The sequence below is a fragment of the Dryobates pubescens genome, chromosome Z (genome assembly GCF_014839835.1).
Source record: "Dryobates pubescens isolate bDryPub1 chromosome Z, bDryPub1.pri, whole genome shotgun sequence".
Lineage (NCBI taxonomy): Eukaryota > Metazoa > Chordata > Aves > Piciformes > Picidae > Dryobates > Dryobates pubescens.
The window spans coordinates 12,450,023-12,472,601 of NC_071657.1; the positions used below are offsets into that span (position 1 = coordinate 12,450,023).

At 37.1% G+C, this 22,579-nt stretch overlaps 1 protein-coding gene across 2 annotated transcripts in view; it reads left to right on the top strand.

Annotated features, from left to right (window-relative positions):
- The window catches only part of AP3S1 (adaptor related protein complex 3 subunit sigma 1), a 28,765-nt gene that overhangs the window by 493 nt on the left and 5,693 nt on the right, over positions 1-22,579 (top strand). Inside the window, exons 2-6 of one of the 2 annotated variants that reach the window (XM_054178286.1) lie at positions 2,616-2,707; positions 5,179-5,290; positions 12,652-12,723; positions 18,885-18,992; positions 21,814-21,855. In XM_054178286.1, the coding sequence (XP_054034261.1) occupies positions 2,616-2,707; positions 5,179-5,290; positions 12,652-12,723; positions 18,885-18,992; positions 21,814-21,849 (420 nt within the window). In that variant the 3' untranslated portion in view covers positions 21,850-21,855. The remainder of the gene's footprint in view (positions 1-2,615; positions 2,708-5,178; positions 5,291-12,651; positions 12,724-18,884; positions 18,993-21,813; positions 21,856-22,579) is intronic. The other variant, XM_054178285.1, reaches the window with a different exon arrangement.

The following is a 22,579-nucleotide window of genomic DNA, read 5'->3' on the forward strand; positions in this document are numbered from 1 at the left end:
GGAGGGTGCTGAGACCTCGTTAAAAAGGAGTCAGTAAGAGGGATGAGATTCCGGAAAAAGCTGTTTTCCTAGCCAGTGTTATTTTCATGGGAAATTGACCTTTAATACTGAAGGTGAAGAAAGAGAGTCCTGTTCGACGACAGGACTTCTCTGAGCTCCTTTGTGGAAGCGCAGCTCAACTCTGCCATGCTTTTTAGCCTGACTGCAGGCGTCTTTGATGTAGTGTCCCGTGTCTTCATGGTATGGCAGAGGCGTTAGCATTGCGAAGAAGTTTTGTGGACTGAAAAAGCAGTGCCTTTCCTTTGGAAACTTTCAGAGTACCGTAAAAATGCAAGTGACATGAAAGAGAAATTAAATAGAAGAGTATATTTGTTTACATGGGAGAAGGCAAGTATCAGAGCAGCTCTGAAAATCCTGCACAAGCACTTGATCTGAATGAAGAGAAAGTGCAGTGACAGAAAATTAAGAAAATGTAGAAACAGGTGATTTAATTGAAGCAGAAGAGGTTATGTTTTGATAAGTTTCTGTATTTCCTGGCAAATAGTCTAAGCTCTGTGCAGACCTTGGGCCATAAAACACAAGAAAAAAAACCTGATGCTTCCCAGAATTGTGGAAACTAAATATGCTATTTCAGTAGTGTTATTACGTGTTTGCATTTGTGGCCACTTACTTGCACTTCTGGCTATTACACAAGTCATATTTAACTTTATTATAAGGGACATTTCTTTCTTTTACATCTCTGCATGGGAACAATGACTGTGACACTTCAGCAGGGACTGTAACTGATACAGGTCATTGCTGTGGATGGCTGAATTTGAGCCCTTCTCCTAAGTCAGTATTGGCAAAGTCTTATAGATATTTGTGAACCTATTTTCTTATTTCTCATCATTTTGAGGTTACCATTTCTAATTAAAATTAAGGTGGAATGTTCTCGTCTACACAGTGATTAGCATTGCCCTTGTGTGCATTCTCACCCTGCTCTTGGTAACCTCTATTACAGTATCTTGCTAAAGAAGTTTATCTTGTTTGTGGAGGTAGCACATAGGTAGATGAAAGGCCTCAAAAAGATACAAAGCTTACATTAATGTGAAACAGTTACTTGCTATTCTCATATTCCATTCAAATATAATTGTTTTGTTTCTTCTGACACTGTTGTGTAATCCAAGCCCTGGGAGCAAGAAGGAGAGCAAGGAATGGTGGGAGGATACCAGATTTTTCATGTCTACTCCATTCTGGTTTACTGCTGTCATAACTGGAATTAAAAATCCTCAGTGTTTAAAGTAGGGTAGTATGTCTGCATAAACACCTTGAAATTTTTTAAAATGTTAGTAATGATGAAGCTAAGAAATTAATGTGATTAGGTGATTTCTCTTAATATTTGTGGTGCACAGAAAAATTAATCTTTTTGTGTGTAACTTAAATAAGCCAGACTTATTTATGGACTTTCTGAAAATTGGGCACACTGCAGTATTGATTGAACCATACTGGAGGGGAATCTCCTTGTTTTTTTTTCTTTCCCCCTCCCTGCAAATGTGGGCACCTCCTGCTTTCTAGAGAGATTAATTTGATCAGATCTGTGAAAGAGGTATTTGCTTCATTATACTAAAACTTACACAAAATGCAACCTTTTCCTCTGATATATATGAGAATGGAAAGAGCTTCCTCTGCATACAATGAAGTTAATATTTTGCAATTGGGTAGCAAAATTCATGATAAATAGGAAAACACCTGTGCTGTGGTTTTATGTTTCAGAATATGGACCTATGGCCATGATTAAGAATAAGTTTCTAAAAGACTTTGTGAATAAGTCCAGGTTCTGGAAACAAAAAGTTACTTTAAATACTGAGGATCTCTGTTTCTTAAGGAAAGTTGTTCTTGCTACTGAAGAAAATACAGAGGAATTAACTGAAATAACCCCAGTGCAGTAAGGCAGGCATGATTTAAGGAACACAAAATACAAAAGCAGAGGAACCTGCACTTTCTTGTTTTGTGTTTTATGGAGCAATTGACTTCAGCTGCAGCATTTTGCTGTTGCTTTTTGAATTTTAGAAGGTGTTTATAAAACAAGAATTTAGAGTGATGAATGGAATCAACTGAATTCAGACTCAGAAGAGATGTATCTGGTCTGCTAGAGAGCTTAGGAGAACCTGTTGCTTATTATTCCTTTGTATGCTAGGCTATTTCTGAAAGATCTGTCTAGTGGGATTTTTAGCTTCCCCACCCACTTCAAGCCTCTGAAAAAGTGTCCTTCCTGTTAGTGGGTGAAAGTAGCTTCAAAGCATCTCTGTAGCAGGTGAGGCTGCAGTGGTGATACAAATAATACATGACAAAATTTCCTGGTTGCTTACAACTATTTTTAGATGAGTTTATTTTCAAAGTTTCTTTCACAGAAAGAAACTTGTTTCACAGTTGTTTCTCAATAATGTGGTCTTCTGCAACTGGAAAAAAAAAGTATCTTTTGGTGTTAAAACCACAAAATATGCAGCTTGTTAATTGGCAGATTGAAGGCTTCAGAAATAGTTTGAGGTTGCTTTGTGTTCTATTTATTAGCTCTCTGCTGTGTTTTGTTAATTAATCCATTTACACTCGATAGCAAAATACATTTTCTTTCATAGAGTGAAGATACACAGCAACAAATTATCAGAGAAACTTTCCATCTGGTATCAAAACGTGATGAAAATGTCTGTAATTTCCTAGAAGGAGGACTGTAAGTATCAAGTTTGAAATACACACCCAATACTTAATGGTTAGCAAATATTATTACTGATGATAGCAATGTAACTGTTTTTACAGCTGTAGTGTAAAATCAATGTCATTTGAGAACTTTCAATACACAAAGAACAATACACAAGGAATAAAGCCATTTTGCACTAAGAATACATACTCTTTTCTGACTAAAGCATGCATTTATATATATGTAGGTATCAAAATGAGTTAGGCAATAAACCTCTTTTTTTTTTTTTTTCTAGTGCTGTAACTGACACAGTACCATACCTAGTGCTGTAATTGTTTCAGAGACAAGACTGGGAAGGAAAAAACACACAATACCCAAAGATTTCTGGTCTCACTTGATGAAGCATAGGCATCTGCCATACCCATAGAGAAACTGAAAATATTGTGTAGGCAGTGCTTTGGTTTGAGTTTCTAAACTTTGAGTGGACAGCCTGTGATAATAATATTTCTTTTTATCAGAACTTAGACTTGCTATATAGACTAGGAAGAGAAATAAAGGTTTTAAATGTGCTAACTAACACATGGGGTTTTTTTTTAGTGTGGCTAGAGCAAGGTAGGAGGAAAACCAAGCTTATGTCTCCTGTTTCTAGAGGACACACAAAATATTTTATCTTTAATCATCTCAACTGTTTTTTTTCGTGTGATCTCGCTTTAGCTGAAGAGCAGAAATTATGAAATGGGAAAGTGTTTTATTTTGAGATATTAGTCACCAGGAGTAAATAGTAACAAAGCTACCTTCTAGAAAAAGCAGTCATAACTGATGGGGTAAGCTCATGATCTCCACTTTAAACACAGAGATTATCATAACCTGTTAAATATTTTAGTTATATAAAATTCTGCTTGCTTAAAATTACTCTGCTAATACCTAAATTTTCTGTGTGCAGAGTCTTAAAAGCTGACATGTTACAGTTAAGGAATGATGTCTTTTTAATGATAAGGTGATTCCTAGTATATTGACTTCTATTTTTTAAAACTAAATTGTTCTCTTCTGGCTACTCAACTGGTGATTCTGTTATTAGGTTCTTAGATAATTTCAAGACAGAAACAGGTCTGGCTTGAATTCTGGAAGTGAAAGACAGAAGCCATTTGGAGCCTTTTTAAAATGTCACAGCTGTGTAGCAAAAAGAAACTTAAGACACATGGCACAGTTCTGCTCAGTTCCAGAATTACATTTCAATATGTTCAATTTTTTTTGTGGTGTGGTTTTTTTTTAACTCAGGATAGACACTACTTTATAGTTTGCAATATAAGCAAAGGGCTCAGCGTGTTATTTAGACTGTGTCTTGAAGGATTTAATAGAATGGTGTAAAAAAAGAAAAAAAAACTCATGAAAGAGGAAACTTCAATTTGCATTTCTTTTACTTTCACATGTGTTTGTAATATTCTCATAAACATAGTTCCTGCTCTTCAGGAACAGGGTTCCTCCTTCTGCCCACCCCACTCCATGCATTAGTACAAAGCAAGATGCTTAAGCAAAAGGGACCTGAAAGATTTCTTATACTTTGTTTATGTCTTCTCTCCCTATGGTGAAGGCAGAAAATAAAGGGATCAGGTACAATGCACCAAACAAGTGATTTGAGTTCTGGGGATGGAAATAAGGGAGAATTGTGATGTTCATGGCCACGTAGGTTTGGGCTACAAAATATTTTTGTTTGTTTGAGTGTACCTTTTGCTGCTCAAAGTGAGTATTAGTGACCTCAGGAATATCGTCCCTTTCTGAAGGCTGTAGCAGAAGTTTGAAAGGAAATGCTTTTTTAGACCTTTGTCTTCTTGGCTAGTATCTTAATTAGTGAAGTTTTTTTTTAAAAACCCAAACAACAGTAATTGTTTCTGTGACCTTAACATTTCATCACAAACTACTGATTGTAGTACAGTTTTATTTCTCAAGATATCTAACACTTTGTAGTGTGAGTGTTAGGTGCTTGTGCTTATTAAGTAGAAATTAACCCAATTTAAGTGTGGGGGCTATTTTTCTTTTTTGGTTGGTTGATCTTTTGGTAATCCAAATGCCAATCTGTATTATGGTTTTCTTTTTTTGCTCCTCTGAGAAGGGCAGGGAAGGATTCATAAGCCTACACTCTGTTAATCTGTAAAGTAGATTAATCCCCATGATTAGTCCCCATGAGTGTCTAATGGAAGTACATTTAATAACCGTATTTCACTGAAACTGCATGATCCACTTGAGTTGATTTTAACAAACAGGTGCATATGTTCATGTCATTATCAATATGGATAACAGTGACTGTGTTAAATGCAACTTGAGCTGGTACTTGGTATTCTTCCATTGTAATTAGATCACAAAATAAAAGCTGCAGTATAGCTGGATTTAGGAAAACTCCAGCCAACCACTAACAATAGGCTTTCTGTTAACTCAAATAACTGTGATATTTTGCTGAGCTTATCCCAAGGTGCTAACTAAGCTTTCCTGTTTTCTTTCCTAATTAGATTAATAGGTGGATCTGATAATAAACTGATTTACCGACACTATGCCACCTTGTATTTTGTCTTCTGTGTGGATTCTTCAGAAAGTGAGCTCGGCATTTTAGACCTCATACAAGTAAGTTTTTTGTTTGTTTGTTTAAACTTTTTTTTCTTTTAAGAAATGGAATTCTACTTCTAAGTACCTTAGAATGTGAATATTTAGCTGGCAATGAAGGTGGCTTCCATACTGTGAACACACCTAACATGCTTTTGATTGTTTGCAGCTTTGTGTCTTTGTTTCTCAAGTTGATGAGCAAGTAAGAAAACAATTTGTTTGGAACCTACTGAACACTCAGCAGCTTATTTTTTGTTGCAGCTTTTTAAAGGGCTTACTTTGATTGCAGGTAAAAGTGGTGCAGTTGAAACATTCACAAGACCCACACAAATAATGAGAACTTTGATACACGAAGCGGTGCGTGTGTGCATATATATGTATTTCTATACACACCAAATATATAATAGAGTATTGCATCCTAAACCTCTTTGGATTAAACTTTCTTTGTGGCTTGTGAGTTTTTGGTCAGATATTGTTTGGCAAATTAGAGAAACTGCTGCCTTATACATGTGTTGTGCTCTGGTGTGGGTGGGAGGGGTGAAGAGAAAGAGAGCTTGGTGCGCATTCATTCTGGGCCTCAGTAAGAAAGGCTCGACAACAAAATGACTTCATAAGATAACCCTTTAATAAAACAGTATAAGAAGAGGCATGTAAATAGTAAATCTTAGACTCCTTTAAGATCCTGGACATCATGTTTCATGCAGCATCTGATAGAGTGCAGGTGGATTTCCCCATGGTGTGCTGTGCACAGCAGATCCAGTCCATGGAAAGAAGGTCTCCCTTTTTTTTTTTTTTTTTTGGACCTTTGAGCTATGAAATTTCCTCACAAGAATACAACTCTCTTCCTGAAGGATACTCTCATGAGGGGTTCTTGTATGCATGCAAGGACCAGCCATTCTGTCATTTAATCACTGGTACCAACTGGGAGCTGCGTGCAGGCTCCTGTGCCTGTGTGAGCTAGCTGATTTTTATCTTGCAGCCAAAGAATTTGTGCAGCATGGCACAGGCCTGTGCCAGTTGAAGCGTTTTGTGGACCACTGAACTCCCAAACATGCAGTGGTCTCTTGGTCAGGATCAGTACATTCTACTCTTTGGTCCCCCTATAGCTTACCTTTCCCAAAGGTATTACAAGTTATAGCTTACATTAATAAAGATAAAGGCTTCTGAATCTTCTGTTGAAGATTGCTTGAAGTCCTCAAATTGTCTTTTTCCAGGCTCCAAATACAGTGTCTGATTGAAACTGTTCAATAGGTCTGTGTCAGCTCAGCAGCAAAAATCGTATCTGGTTGTATGAACACTCCTATGTCAAGAGAGCTGTGACTACATCAGTGATTTTTTTTCAACTCGAAATTTTCATGTGATTTCACTGGTGGTTGTTGGTGTAGTCAGATGTGGCAAAAAATTTCACATCATGAAGTGATGTATGTCATTAAATAAAATGGGTATTTTATTTATATATGTATCTGTGTGTATACATATATATAAAAAAATCCCTTTACTCTTTAAACCTTTCCAAAACTTGCACAGGAAGAAAACTGATTTATTGCATAACAGAAATTTTTGGTGCCCTAAGACATGGGCCAGTATCTGTTATTCACTACAGACAGCACTGTGAGCCCTTAAAAGTCTCACAGTTCCCTGCAGACCTCACAGTCGTCTCTTAGCATTCATAACAGCTCTCTAGTGTTCTGGACAAGAGATCCAAATTGCCTTTTTGAGTAGCTGTGGGTAGCAGGAAAAGAAAGGTTTTTTTAGACTTCTGTCATGTTTGGCTATAGAAACATTCTACAATAGCAGAAGAGTGCAAGTTACTGAGTGAGGGATGCAATGCCCTACTTGTACTTAGCAGTTTGTTTTACAGAGTTGCTCAGCTGCCTCTTGCATAGTGTTTCTTCTTATTTGCAATGCTAAAATATTTATGAAGTGAGAAGAAAAGCATGTTAATATTTCATGTGATTTACAGATGCTTTTTCAGGTAGAGGGGTATTATAAGTCCCTTATGTTTAATTGACTGTCCAGGTCAATCAGGCTGACCTGTTATATTTTGCAGGAACACTATGCAAGTTCAGCTAGGACATTATTCATTATGGTATATTTAAAATGTCATATCAGTAGCTTCCACTTATTTGTGGTTACACAGTGTAACCTAAACTTCACTTTAGTAAAGTGATGAAGCCAATTGCTTGAACTCACTGCCACCTACATTTGTATAGCTCTCAAACCCTCTGAATTAGGGAGATCTTACAAACTTTTCTCTAAACTGTTAAATGTTTTAAATTTCCAGTCTGGCTCTCAAGAAGGATCTGTTTAATCCTCTTAGCAGTAACAATTGGAATTAAATTCCTCTTACACTGGAAAAGCACCCTCATAAATTTGGCTAGTACATCCCGGCCGCATATGTAACAGACTGGCAATTCATACCAGTACACATCTGCTGCAGTAAATACACTTTGTCTGGTTTTGGTTGAGAAGTGTTTACTATATAGCTTAGACACAGCACTTTACTGCAGGCAGCACAGGTAAGACTAAGACATCTGGAGTTTGTAAAGAGTAATATAGAGGACTGGTTAATGATCTCATGAAAATAAACCGGTGAAATGAACCTAGAACTCAAGTCTAGTGCTTAGGAGTTTTCTCACTTGCAAACTGAATGTAATAGATTAGATTACATATGGCAGTCTGCAGTTTTCAGCTTAAAGTTTACATTGTAATAGCTAAGACACTTTTGTGAGGTCCACTTACAGCACCATAAGGTCAGATCTGTTTCACAGGTGAGTTCTCTTGGTTCAGATATAAATGCACTGTGTTACTGATTAGACTCTCAGAGTTTATGCTGTGTACAGACTACATGTGTTTGAATACCTCATCCAAATTTATAATGCAATTTTTTGCTCTTTTTAAATACAAACACAAGATTCTCTTTATTGTTTCTGATTAATTGGATGAGACATAGGACAACATCTGTATTATGCTTGGTAGGTTTTTGCAGTCTTCTGGACTCATTGTTAATTACATTGTGTTATACATATGTAATAGCTATTTCAGACTCTTGTGATCCTGTGAAGTACAAGGTTATAGTGCATGGAAATAAAAGTAGTGGAGAAAATAGTATCTATAGACTGCAATAAGGAAAAATGGAGTTGTATTTACAGTAACACCCATCTGCACCTAGCAGTCTGTGTCAGCTCCAAAAATGAAGCACAAGGGGGAGCTAGTAATGCATTGTTCATGCATCCTTATTTAATGCTATTTGGCTCATCTATTTATGTTTCTTTTCCAATAACATCACAAGGTGCTTTTGGGGTGTGTGGGGTGTGTGTTTGTGTCCTGAAAAAAATTGGTGTGTTTTCTGGTTATTTTGATTTAAAACTCCATACCATACGAAGTGATTACTGGAGCACTTAAATTCTAACACATCTCTCCACAGTGTGCAGTTCATTTGACTCTCAATTACAACTGTGATGAAAGTGACTCTAATTTTATTTACCATATTGATTATTTGAAGGAATCTTAAAATACGTCAAGGAATGGTAGTGTGAAAAATACAGCCTGGCTTGTATGCTAATGAGAGCTGTTCAGTCTGGAGAAGAGAAGGCTCTGGGGAGACCTAATAATGACCTATCAGTACCTGAAGGGGGCTTACAGGAAGGATGGAGAGACACTGTTTACAAAGGCCTGTAGTGATAGGACAAGGGGCAATGCCTTCAAAATAGAGAAGAGTAGGTTTAGATTGGATGTTAGGAACAAGTTCTTTACTGTGAGGGTAGTGGAACACTGGAACAGGTTGCCCAGGGTGGTAGTTGAGGCCCCATCCCTCAAAATGTTCAAGGTATCACAGTATCACTAAGGTTGGAAGAGACCTCAAAGATCGAGTCCAGCCTGTCACCACAGACCTCATGACTAGACCATGGCTGGACAGGGCTCTGGGCAACCTGATCCTCAACCAGAGTTGAGGATGTCCCTGCTTACTGCAGAGGGGATTGGGCTGGATGACTATTGGAGGTTCCTTCCAACCCAGACCCATTCTGTGGTCAGTAGATATGTGATGGCTGTATACCTTGTTCATGCTGGTGTTAACTCAGAGTGAACTCCACCAGTGGAAGATTGAGGAAGTTTTTAAAGTTTCCATGAGAAGTCCTTAGCTGATGAAAAATCCCTCTAAATAATGCTTAGTACCAGCTGATTTCCCTTGGGTTAAAACCTATTTGGATTCAACTCGCATCGAATCTGTGAGTTCATTCAGTGTGTGGTGGTATCACTGTGTAATAGGTAAAAGTTTAATTGTGAATGTGAATCCCATGTTGTTATAGGAGAAACACGAGTCACTGGAAGAGAGTCACAAAAATAAAACATCTGTGTAGTCAGTTTGGTGGAGGTCCCTGTGAGGAGAGATGTGTTCTTGGGCTTTGTGATAATGAACAAAGATACCTGGCTAGGGATGTGAAGATGGGGGGCAGACTTGGCTGCAGTGACTGTGAGAAGGTGGGAAAGGCTTCTTCAAGTACATTATCAGGAGAATAGAAGGCAAGAGTTACTGAAAGCCTTCTGTGCTTCCGTCTTTATTGCTAAGGCTGTCCCTTAGTCCCTGGAGGTAAGAGTGAAAGTTTGGAGGAAGGCTGACTCTCCCTTAGTCAAGGAGGACTGGGTTAGAAATAGCCTAGACAAGCTGGATACTCACAAATCCATGGGCCAGATGGGATGTACCCACTAGTGCTGCAGGATCTGGCTAGAGTTATTTCTTAAGCCAGTCTCCATCCTTTTTGAAAGGTCATGGAGAACAGGGAAGGTACATGAGGACTGAAGGAAAGCCAGTGTCATCCCAATCTTCAAAAAGGGCAAGAAGGAGGATCCAGGAAACTACAGGCCAGTCAGCCTAGGGTTCTTTTCAGTGTTGGCGAGTGATATGAAAAGGAACAATAGTACAAACAACACAGGAGGTTTCACTTCAACTTAAGAATAAACTTCTGTTATTTGAGGATGACAGAGCACTGGGGCAGGCTGCCCAGAGAGGTTGTGGAGCCTCCTTTTCTGGAGACTTAGAAAACCTTCCTGGATGCTGTCCTGTGCCACTTGCTCAAGTGGAACCTACTGTAGCAGGGAGTCGGACTAGATGATTTTCAGAGGTCCCTTCCAACCCCTACTATTCCATGATTGTATGAATGTGTGGGTGAACGTATGCTACTAAATGCACAGATCTGTGGCAGCATTTTGAGGATTTTTGAATTGGTTTTGTTTTTAACTGGCTCATTTGTTTTCCAAGGAACTAGGTGGATGTGAGGGTCAGAAATGTAAATTCGTGTTCAAATGTGATATATATGAGGAGTATTTTCTTTCAAAAATAGTGTCAAACTGTTAACCTTTATTCAAAGGTTTTAGTTACAAGAGTTATGTTTACACTCTTATTTCCAATCTTCTTCCTGCAGCTAATATCAAACAGCATTGTCCTTGTAACCACATTCACCTAAGGTACAAGGAAAGTAAGAGAAAATTTCTGGTAATTTGTCTTGCTGCACATAGTTGTGAGCTGTGTAATTTGTTAACATACAAGGGTTTTTTTGTTTGCTTGCATCCTTTCTTTATAGAGGACTGTTAACTATCACAACAAATTAACAATTACTCAAAGAAAAAGATAGTTCTGCTTTGCTTAACTTCAGTAAAATTTAACAGAAACATACTCATTTACTTTGTTAACTGTCATCAGTGAACTCTACGTTCTTGAGTCTGCCTGTGTTCCTAGTATAAGTTATGAACTGGTACTTTGGTAGTAAAGATTAATCCTTGTTCTAAGTGCATGGGACATCAGTTAGATGTAGTTTGACTTCAAAATGGAGATTGATGATTGTAGTAATAGCAGCAGCAGAGTGTGGTCCTCTTCTCTTGTAGCATAAAGAGAATCTGAGATCAAGGATTCATATATTAAAGCAATCTTTCTTAATATGAAAGGCAGACAACCAGAAATGACTGGTGTCATGCAGACCTGTTTCGCTGTGTCTGCAGACATAATGACATATCTATAGAAGCAGCCCTTCTATCTATGACTGTTTCTGTCAGTAGAGCATGGCTCCTCATTCCTGTTTCTCTGGGCCTAGACAGTTTGAAACCTGATTCCTCTCAAAGTCTGAAGATGGGGTTAGTAAACCACATAGAAGGGAGAGAATCAAAACCAGGTGTTTAACTTCTTCCATATTACTGCTTTTGGATTTGAGTTTAGACCTGCAAAAAATATTTCGTACAGTGACAACTTCATATGAAACCCATGCTGTGACAAAATGGCACTGAAACATTAAAACTGAGATTACAGTCTCCCACATGCTGCAGCTAATTTACTAGTCATGAATAAATTACCTGTAAATTCTTAGAGAAATTATTCTTAATTTTTAAAGATACTAAGCTCTCAAACCCAAACATGTGCTTAACTTGGAGGTCTTGACAGGTCTTGTCTACATCAGAAAGAGTTATCCCTTGCATAACACCTCTGTTAAGGCTAGAGTATTTATTTGTTCTCACCCCAAGTACATGGTGATTTGCTTTCAGGAGTGCAAGTACAGTCATCTTTTCTTTATCTGGCTTAAGGGGGTGCTAGGATGCTCCTAGTGCACCAAAACTGGCTGATGTGAATACCAAGGAATCTGTTACCGAAGTACCCAGAGCATGCTAACATAGAGTCCACATCTGCGGAGGTCATCAGGGGCTAGACTTCAGCAGCTGCTTGTATTTTCTGCCTTGTGCACTTACATTCTAGGGGTTATTTGCCTAGATACAAGTTGCTGTACTTTTCTAAATTTTTGTGGAGGTATGCCTGACAGGATTAGCAGATGTGATATTAAGACAGCTACCTTTTCCCTTGGTTCATCCTGAATTCAGCAAGTTAAACCAGTGAAAGGTGCTGAAGAACTGTTGCTTGAAGCTGTGACACTGACAAACTTGCATGGTGCTGACAGATTACATAGCACATATGACAAAGTTAACAGTGGTCTGGTCAACTGGGAGAAGCCTGGAAGGTGGTGGAAAAAAAACTAGCTTATTTTTGCTTAGCAATTGGATTCTAACAAAATAGGAAGGAACACTTTGAACTGCAGCTGAGAAAATTGCAATATAGATGGTGTTATTGTTTTCTTCAAGATGCAACTCATGCTTAAAACTGTGTGACTTTTACCAGAGTTTATAACATAGACTGACTTATGCATACAGGTTTGCCCTCCATAGATAACATGCTGTTGGCATAATAATGTTAACCACAATTTCTCTAGATGCTTTTAATGCCTTAAAATCTGCTTGTGTTTATTTTCTCTGTTTGCTTTTGTTAAGCCTTGTGTCTAATGGAATTACTGAGTTTCTGTTAAAGCTTGACCGCTGGCTTTATTTTTTTCCCTCTTTTGCAGGTATTTGTGGAAACACTAGACAAATGTTTTGAAAATGTCTGTGAACTGGACTTAATTTTCCATGTAGATAAGGTACTGTGAAGAGCTCCTATTATATTTCCTGTCAAGTAAAATGTTTGGTTTAGCTAGTAATTGGTGCTAAACTCTGCAGTGATTCTGCTGTTATTGTCAGTGAAATGTAGAGTTTCTATCAATGTGTTACTTTTCAGAGCTGAAAGCCGTGGTGTAATATCTTTCTGAGAAAAGAGAATGTGAGAGATTTTCATACAGTTACTACATATATAACTGTCAAATTGGAGGTCTGAATATTCTCAGAGTAGGACTTAGTTTCAAGAAATACTGTGTTCTGCTTTGTTAATGATTAGGTGTTACATTACTCAGAACTGAAATTGTTACCTGGTTTTCCAGTTAAAACTGGCATTTGCCTTTCAAGTGCTATGACTGTGCAGTTTGAGACTTGGACAGACTGGAGAGCTGAGCAGAGAGGAACCTAATGAGGTTCAGCAAGGATAAGTGCAGAATCCTGCACCTGAGAAGGAATAATAAACTGCACCAGTGCAGGTTAGGAGGTGATGTGCTAGAAAGCTGCCCCGTGGAGAAGGACCTGGGAGTCCTGGTGGACAGCAGTGCACCCTTGTGGCCAAGATGGCAAATGGTATTCTGGGGTGCATTAAGAAGAGTGTGTCCAGGAGATCGAGGAAGGTTCTTCTTCCCCTCTATTCTGCCCCAGTTCAGAAGGGACAGGGATCTATTTGAGAGAGTCCAGCAGAGGGCTGCAAGGATGATTGAGGGACTGGAGCATGTGCCTTATGAGGAAAGGCTGAGAGACCTGTGACTTTTTAGTCTGGAGAGGAGAAGATTGAGAGGGGATTTAATAAATGTATAGAAATACCTGAGGGCTGGGTGTCATGAAGGAAGGACAGCCTCTTCTCACTTGAGCCCTGTGATAGGACACAGGCCAATGGATGTAAACTACAGCACAGGAAGTTTGACCTCAGCATGAGGAAAAACTTCTTTACTGTCACAGAGCCCTGGAACAGGCTCCACAGAGAGGTTGTGGAGTCTTCTCGGGAGACTTTCAAGACCAGTCTGGATGCACTCCTGTGTGACCTGTGCTAGATTATATGGTCCTGTGCTGGCCGGGGGGGTTGGACTAGATGATCTCCAGAGGGTCCTTCCTGTGATCCTGTGGATACCACATGAATCCTTTCTGTTCTAAATCTCAGACAGACATTATGTCTTTCTCCAAACATTTACAGACAATCTTGTTTGAATATTCCAAGCTATCAGGAGCAAGAATAGTTATTAAACGAGTTTTTAGAAATGCTATCACTGTAGTAATATTTTATTTTAAAAGGTATTGGCACCTTTTGGTCTAATACTTAGAATGGTAACAACAAAATATATATAATTTATCCCTTCAGTTGCATTTTATGCCCACTTATGTTTTCTATGCAGTCATCTTTTTTCATCAACATCAGGCAGCCTGGTCTAGTGGAAGGCGTCCCTGTTCATGGCGGGGTGGGATTGGAACTAGATGATCTTTAAGGTCCCTTCCAACCCAAGCCATTCTATAAATCTAGGACAAAAATCCCTGAAAGCGAACTAGAAATAGTAGTAAGTATCTGAAGTCACCATGTGGAATTGACTCAGCTTGTTTCAAAATCAGGAAGCTCTTTTGGAAGAAGCACTGGTACTTTGAACAGACAGTGTCACATTTGAGTCAGTAAATGATGCTGAGTAGGTGTTTGAGCTGAAACCATGCTCATGACAAGTCATTAGGATTTCAAGCCTGGCTGGACCATGTTAGGTGTTTTCAAAATGCTGGATTTCAGTACAAAAGAATTTGAGTATTTTATATATTGGTTTCTAAGCTTAAAGAATCCAAATGATGCAAACACTTTGTTGCAAGAAATTTAATCTTTTACCTTTAGTTGCAGAATACTTTGAGTGCTGTGTGGACCAAGTTGTCTGTAGCCTGTTTCATTCAGTAGCATGCATTTATCTAAGTAGTCTTTCACACTTTATAGGAGAAATATCTTTCTCATGTGCTTTGAAATATTAAATTTCTTGAAGAATAATTTTCTTTTTACTGGATATGAAATGATATTTTCTTCTTGAAATTTATTTTGTCAAAGGGAAGCTAAAGTTTTAAGTGTTTAATTTGATTTACTGGAAAAAAAAATGCATGAGAATGACATTAAATGCTTAGGCTAGAATTTTTAGACTCTGAGCAAAGTGTGAACCCTAAATACTCACTAGAAACTTTAGTGAAAGTAACAAATTTCCAGAATGAAAGATGAGTGAAATCTTGAGTTAAAATATTTTTTAACATGACATTACACAGTGCAGTCATTTTAACTTAAGCATAAACCAGCTAAAGAATACAACACAGAAAGCTCAACTTCTGCAGTAATGCAAGGCTACTACCAGTAGAGTGGCAGTAGGAGTGCAGTTTTGACTAATGTCATCTCTATTGTTTTTCTTTCATGTTTTTTTTCTCCAATGTTATTGGTTTGTAAGACTTACTTTATTCTTTAACATAGGATCAAAATATTTGTTTTGGTTTAGTATTTGTTCATTAGAATTCTCATAGATTCATAATAAAAATAAAAAAGCAGGTAGCTTATCTGTGAGAATGAAATAGCAGCATTAAATTCTCTTTAAACTGCTAATAAGGTCACCTTGTCAAGAAGGAAAATGCATCAAGTTTTCTGAGTTACAACACACTAAACCAGATACTTGTGGCTTGATTATAGATTTCAAATGTGCAATAAGGAAAACCAGCAACTACTACTGGATGTTTTGTCTGGGCAGAGTCCTAATACAGTGGGTATTTATGTGTTTGAGTTGTTTGGGATGAAAAATTTCAAACAACTATTTTGAGTGGCCTGGTGTTGAGAAAAGGAGGATTTGGATGAGTTATCTGTCTTCGAGGAACAATGGGTGTAAACAAGGACAAAGGAAGTTCCACCTCAATATGAGGAGAAACTTCTCTACTGTGAGCATGACAGAGCACTGGAACAGGCTTCCTTCTCTGGAGACTTTCTAAAACTACCTCAGTGTGTTCCTGAGTGGTCTGCCCTAGGTAATCCTCCTTTGGCAGAGGTGTTGGACTATGTGATATCCAGAAGTCCTTTCCAACCCCCAAGAATCTGTGATTCTATGAATTATGGAAGGTGACTTTTCTTCCAGTTTTCATGCTGGAACTGCCTAAAACCCAAGCAATACCATTCCTGTAGAAAAAATAAAATGGTGTAACATGTAGAAGAGTTAAACTCTAATGTCAACAGCTTTTGATTCTTCAGTAGTGTTTTATTTGGCTTTTCTGTAAGAAATTATTCGCCTTCCTCAGGCAGTCATCATTATACAGGACTCAGTGATGGCTTGCAGTAACCTGGAGTCGAGAGAGATTCTTACTCAAGAACAACATTGTTATAATACTAGAAATGCATTTGGAGTATGAAATGGTGGGAATAAGATAGTGGGTTTTATGTGCTGTAAAAGATCAGAACTTGGGGTCTTTGGGCATGTAGTTTGTATAGGAGAAAATTGGGCTCTTCATTTACAGGTCATCTGTATTAGAACCAAATAAATTTGCTGTAGCTGGAGGAAAACATTTCTCCGAGCTGAAGGAATATTTCAGTCTTGTACTGATTTCTACACCAAGTCCTGGAGTGTAATGCTTTCTGGTGGAAAACACATAGCAGAAAGCTATCATATACATCTTTTACAACTAAAATACAGTCAGTCAGGGATGTAAGAAGATACTTTTATTTTTCCACAAGTTTCTGGCACGGGCTGAAATATCCCTGGGATTATCATGATCTCTTCCAAGAGTTTATTATCTGACCAGAACAGTGAACCCTCCAGAGTCAGATTGCAGCTTGAAGACAATAAAATATGTTTGCCAAATTTTCCTGGGAGAGTTTTCTCTTGGCACATTCCTTCTTCACATTTGTGAGTGCATGCATTCATGCTTTTAGACAGTGCATGGAACAGGAGTAAGAAACCCTCTTTATTTTCACAAGACATCTCAACATTTTTGTTACAAAATGACAATTTCAGATGTTCTCAAGAGTTTCGTTTAGAATATGAGAGATACACTCAGTATGCCTTCCGTCTTAAGCAATGTTTTGAATGCACTGTTGGTATTTTGCACTTCATTGCTACTTAATGCCTTTTTTTTTTTTTTTTTAATTTAGAAAACTTTTTGTTTCCTTAGGAAAATAGTGAAATTTTTCACTAGAAAGAGTAGAGAAAATATGTGTCTTTTAATATGTATTTGTAACAAAAAAAGAAAGAAAAAATCAATATTAAATGCATGTCTTACTGTTGCTTTTATCTGGGCAAACTGTTTTATTCTTGCAATGTATTTAAGAGAAGCAAGCAAACAGATTGCATTATTTACAAACTATTACTGGTTGTAGTCATGACTTCCTTTCATTACAGATGAGCAAGTAAAATGAGTTGTATTCTGATATGTAGAAAATCATCCCTGTAGAAGGAATATGGGACAAGAATTAAGTTGCTGTATTTAATCCATGCTTTAGAAACATTTTGAAATGCTGTGTGTTAGACTTGCATAATTGAAAGTAGCAAAAAAAGTTAAGAAACATGATCCAAGGTGTGGAACAGCCTGCATATAAGACGTAAAATACAGAAGACACTGGAGGCAGAGCAATAAGAAGTGTATTTAAAAAACCAGGTTGTTGAAGGCCTTGGAGAAAAAGAACAGCTGTGTTTCTCAGAAATAAAGAACAGTGGGCTATTAGCTCAAATTTCAGGAAATAAGTTTGAAACAAGGAAAATGTAATTTTCATGATTGATAATCAAATTTTGGAACGCCAGAATATTATAAATAGGTTAAAAAGTGATTAGACACAAACCAAAGTAAAATCTGAAACGGGCTGTAAAATTCATTAATGTAGCAAGAAACTGCAAATAGTTTGTGTTTCAGGAATCACTCAGTTGGAGGTATTTGGAAGAGCATTTCTGTGAGGATATGTAGTACTCTACATTTTGAACAGTTACGTGGTGAATTTTTGAAACAATGAACTAGGCAGGTTTTTGCCTTGAACTTCAGGGTTTTAAGGTTTGCTTGGGCATAACAAGAAATTTTAATTTCCATGTTTTACAAAGCAACTTGCATGATGGAAAGGTAGCTGTCATGCCGTGTGTTTTCTGTATCATGAAGCACTGAACATGAAATACTGAAACACGCTCAGCAGTAATTCATGGTGCTTAGTTTGTACTGTACACTTATTAGAGGACTTTCTGAGAGCAAAATCCTTGTAAACACCCAAATCTAGGGGAATGAAATTGTTTGCTTGTTTTGTTTTGTTTTTTACAGCTGTGCTTGATCCACAGGAAAATTGCAAGACTATCCAGAGTAATAGTGGAATGGTGCTTTGAAGTATCAAATTGTACAAAGTGTTTATTTCAAAAAAGTAATAAAACACTGCATGTTTTCAGAATCATAATGGGATTAAAATATTTTATGTTACATACTGCATATTTTATCTTTAGATAAAATGTAAAGCCAGACTCTGAAGCACAGATTTGTCAACCAGGGCTTTCATCCCCAAATCTGCAGGGAATTGGGATATTTAAACATCCCCATTTCATTAATGTCTCCAGCTGGTTTATATAGTCCTTCAGTACTAGCTGTCAGTCTCAGTCCTTGATGCTGATGACTACCTGTTTGTGGGAATCAGGTGTGTTAATTGTATGTGAAATGCTAGTTTTGGTACTCATGGTGAATGAGCTCCACTATGTCTCTTTTCCTTCATAGATGTAGCTCAAAGTAGTTTTTCCACATCTATTTGCAAGCAATTTGTTTAATCATGTAGAACCTGCTCCTTAGAGATATCAATGCTAATGACAACATCCATAGTCCCTAGACAGAAAACAGGTGCTGAAAGACACACAAATCTGAAAGTTTCTTCCAGGACTGGTAAGCAAAATGGTTCAACTGTAATGGAACTATGAACAGAGAAGATACTGAGAACCAAACATCAAGTTGCAAGCTTTGTTCCCAAATGTTTTTAAATAGATTGCTAAATCACAGAATGGTAGGGGTTGGAAGGGACCCCTAGAGATCATCAAGTCCAACACCCTGTAACATTTAAGTGACTAGAATCATGTGTTCCTGCATTGAGAAATGCAGGTATCATCTTCCAATTGCATGTAAGACATTTTGCATTTTCAAATTTTGTTTTGGTCATTTTTAGGTCCATAACATACTGGCCGAAATGGTCATGGGTGGAATGGTTTTGGAGACCAACATGAATGAAATTGTTACTCAGATTGATGCTCAAAATAAACTGGAGAAATCTGAGGTAAGAGTGACAAAATACGTAGCTTTTGTACTAAAAACATGGTTGTAGCAAATGCACACTGTATAAGGCTGTTTGTCCTTCACTAGCAAGCTATATATATACAGCTGCTTGCTTATAATGCTAAAAATTGATGAGGTATCATTAGATTTGGATGTCAGAGCTTCATTGTGATTAATAATTGCTTAGAATTGCTGCTGATTAGTTTTTGCTATTTGTATCTAATAGCATTGTGCATTATTGCTGTTGAAATACTTCAGTAGTTCTCCAAGTTTCTATTGCAGAAAGCATTTCATTTCCAGTGTGTTTATCATGTGACTGTAAGACTCAAATAGATAAAGAACCAAAGTGAGTATACAAAGCTGGTTTGTTTATAGGAACATTTGCTCTTCAGCCTAATAGATTCATATAAGAAAATTACATTCTGTGTATGCCCATAATAGTTTGAGTGAGGGATACTCACAGAAGTTGTTGGAATCCCTCTTCAACTCAACAGTTGTTGAATTTGTGTTTAGGAAAGAAACTTAGAAAGGATTTTAGTATAACTGGAGCTATGACACTGTCTATTATTCATTCAACATCACTAGGAATGCCCTGTAAGCCAAAATACTACTAATAAATCTTAGCTAAGTCTGGGATTGGTTCTTTCTAAAATGAGAGTAATTACACAGAAGAACACATCATCTGATTCTCAAAGTGTAATATTCCAGTTTGTAAACAAACCTTTGCTTCAATTGGAGACTACTGTCAGCTGAGACTAAGTCAGCTGAGCAGGTTAAAGTATTCCAGGTGGCATAAATATGAACTAAATGACATTTTAGGAGAATACTCAGCAAACTTCCTATTTTTTAAGTGCAGCAAAAAGAATGGAATTCTTCAGCTTTTTTGTGGTAAAATGTATACTATTTTCATTATTCTGCAACCTCATACTGCACCACCTCAAGTCTTTTAATACATCTATGTGTCTGATTTGCACAACTTCAAAACTGTATCCAAGAATGGGATGATACTTTGTTAAAAATCCCAACCAAACAAACAGGAAAAAGCTCAGTATGATGTGATACAGTGCATAGCAATATACATCCAGAAAGATTGTATTATAGGTTAAGAAGATAGCCAAAATGTTCTTTTTAAACATTTTTTCCTCAAACTCTTATGAGCTGCTGGTCACAGAGATGAGTATTTGAATTATTCTCATAGGTTTTTTTACTATAGTTGAATAACTTCCGTATACATATTTTTCTTTACTTGTTGGAAAAGGAATAGTGTCCCAAAAACTGAACTTACTGAGCAGTTCTGTTCAACCGTGTGTTATGCACATTGCAGTTTTACCTAAAAACATTTAAACTACTTATTGTTGATTATGTGAGTTCTGTTACCAAATCCACATAGACCAGTCTCTGACTAGTCATTGAAACACATCAATTCAGTGCCACCAGCTACAGTAATTGCTGTTTTCCATTATTCATCAGTAAGTCATCCATTCTTTTAAGGTGCTTTCAGCATTCAAATAGGTGGTAGGAGAGCTGAAAAAACACCATGACTAGCTTAGAGCATGTATCAGGCAAATAGCAACTTCTAACTTTACATTCCACAAAGTAGGTAAAGAAGTGGCACTGATGAAACACTTGCTGACTGAGATGGAGTAGAACATTTCTCGGTATGGTTGTCACAAACGCTTTTATTTTGTTAGTTCAGTGACTGTTTCTTTTAAAATTTAACAGTTACTGTAATACAGAGAGAATTCACAATACCTGGTGACTGTTTCCTCAGATCATTAATCATTTGATTCAGATGTATTCACAGAAGTTTCCTGATGGCTATTTCTTGTCTTTTTGTCCTTTTGATCAAGATTGTAAATCTTCCAACACGTCTTTCCTGAGCATGCATTTTCAAGACACAAGCAAATCCAGTTAACGTAAATTAAAATCAGTAGTAACTTTATAATATACTTGAATGCTGGTCACTAAGAAATCAAAACTGGTGGATCTTCTTAATTTATTTAAAACAAACAAACAAACAAATTCTAAAGTTTAGAAATTATTATTGATACAGTCTGTAGTTCATAGGACTGCCACCTATGCCACAGTACTCTTGCTTCAGTCTGTTTGGCTTGCTAGACCTCTGTTGTGGTTCTTGCATTAATATAATAGATGCTTTAAGGTCAAATTGCATTTTTTTGTATAGCTGCAATGAGGAAGCAAATGAAGTTGTAACTGACCTACATTATCAGAAATATTTTGAAATTTTATTGGACTCCCCTGGCTTCCTTTAATATAAAATATTTATCCATTTGACTTCGGGTATTTGTTTAGTTATATATTAGGCTTTTAAACAGTCCTTCAGTTAGCGTTTATCAAAGATAAAGTGCATTTAATAAATGCACAAACACTTGAGCAATGTTATCACTTAGAGAATATATTAATGCTTTTAACACAGATTAATTATTTATACCACAATGAGGAAGTCCCTAGATTTGATTTCTGATTCAGCTCTTACATTGCTTGGATTGGCTACAAGGTTTGGACCCTGAGAAATGTTATCTTAAATGTATTTCCCTACCTTTCAGTGTAGTATTTACTTGTGAATGCATTTCTGGTCAATATTACTAAAGCCAGAGGATCATTGTGATTAAGGGAGGGGATTTCTGGGAGAGGGGTCATTGGGATTTTATCCAGAGCCTCTGGAAGAATTGTAGGTAAACCTGGGATACCTCCTCTCTATTTGGAGTGTTCAACTGCGTGTGATTTAGACTTAAGTTGGACCTCATTTTTTTCCGAACCTCCTGATCTTTTCTAGCTCTTTCCATTCTTCTCTCTTACAGACCTTTATCTTTCAGTCTCCCAGACAGGACAGGTAGACAAAGGTATTGCTGACTTTTAGAAAAAAAATGTACTTTTAACAAAAAGGGAAAGCAAAATGATGTCAAAGGCAATAAATTATATAGGCCAGACTCAAAAATTATGTGTAAAAATACCCATACTAGTCCTTGTAGCCTACTTTTTGTGCTAGTTTCTTCTTGTAGCTCCCTCATCTTTTTATTGGCTATAGTGTATTTTACTAGCTTTCCATTGGCATCATATTTATTTTGTCTCTCTTCCTGCATTTTAGAATTTAACTTTTTTTTGGTATCATAGTTTAAGAAAATAAGGAATATGAACTTGTGAAAAACAAACCTGCAAAACTAATTGAATAAAAATTGAACACACAGATAATAAAATATGATGTGATAACATAACAGATACAGCTTCCTTGTTAAGAAAATTTTGTTTCACCCTTTAGTATTTCCAAATGAAAACAAAGAACTTTTACCTACTTGGAAAGAGAAGTTCCAGATGAACAAAATGTTTTTAAAAAAACCCCAAACAAACCCAAGAAACAAAACACCAACCCAAACAAATTGAAGTAGTTTTATTGTGCATCTATAAGCTATCAGTGACATTTGCAAAGATGAACTAGAAATAACCAAAGTCAATCTTTCAGCCTTAAGCATGAAATGAGAAGGGTTGTCAGCATGTCCTCAACTTCAGATGTACATTTGCTGCCCTTCTAATTTGACTCACTAAATTTTGCTGTAAGATACCTTGGTA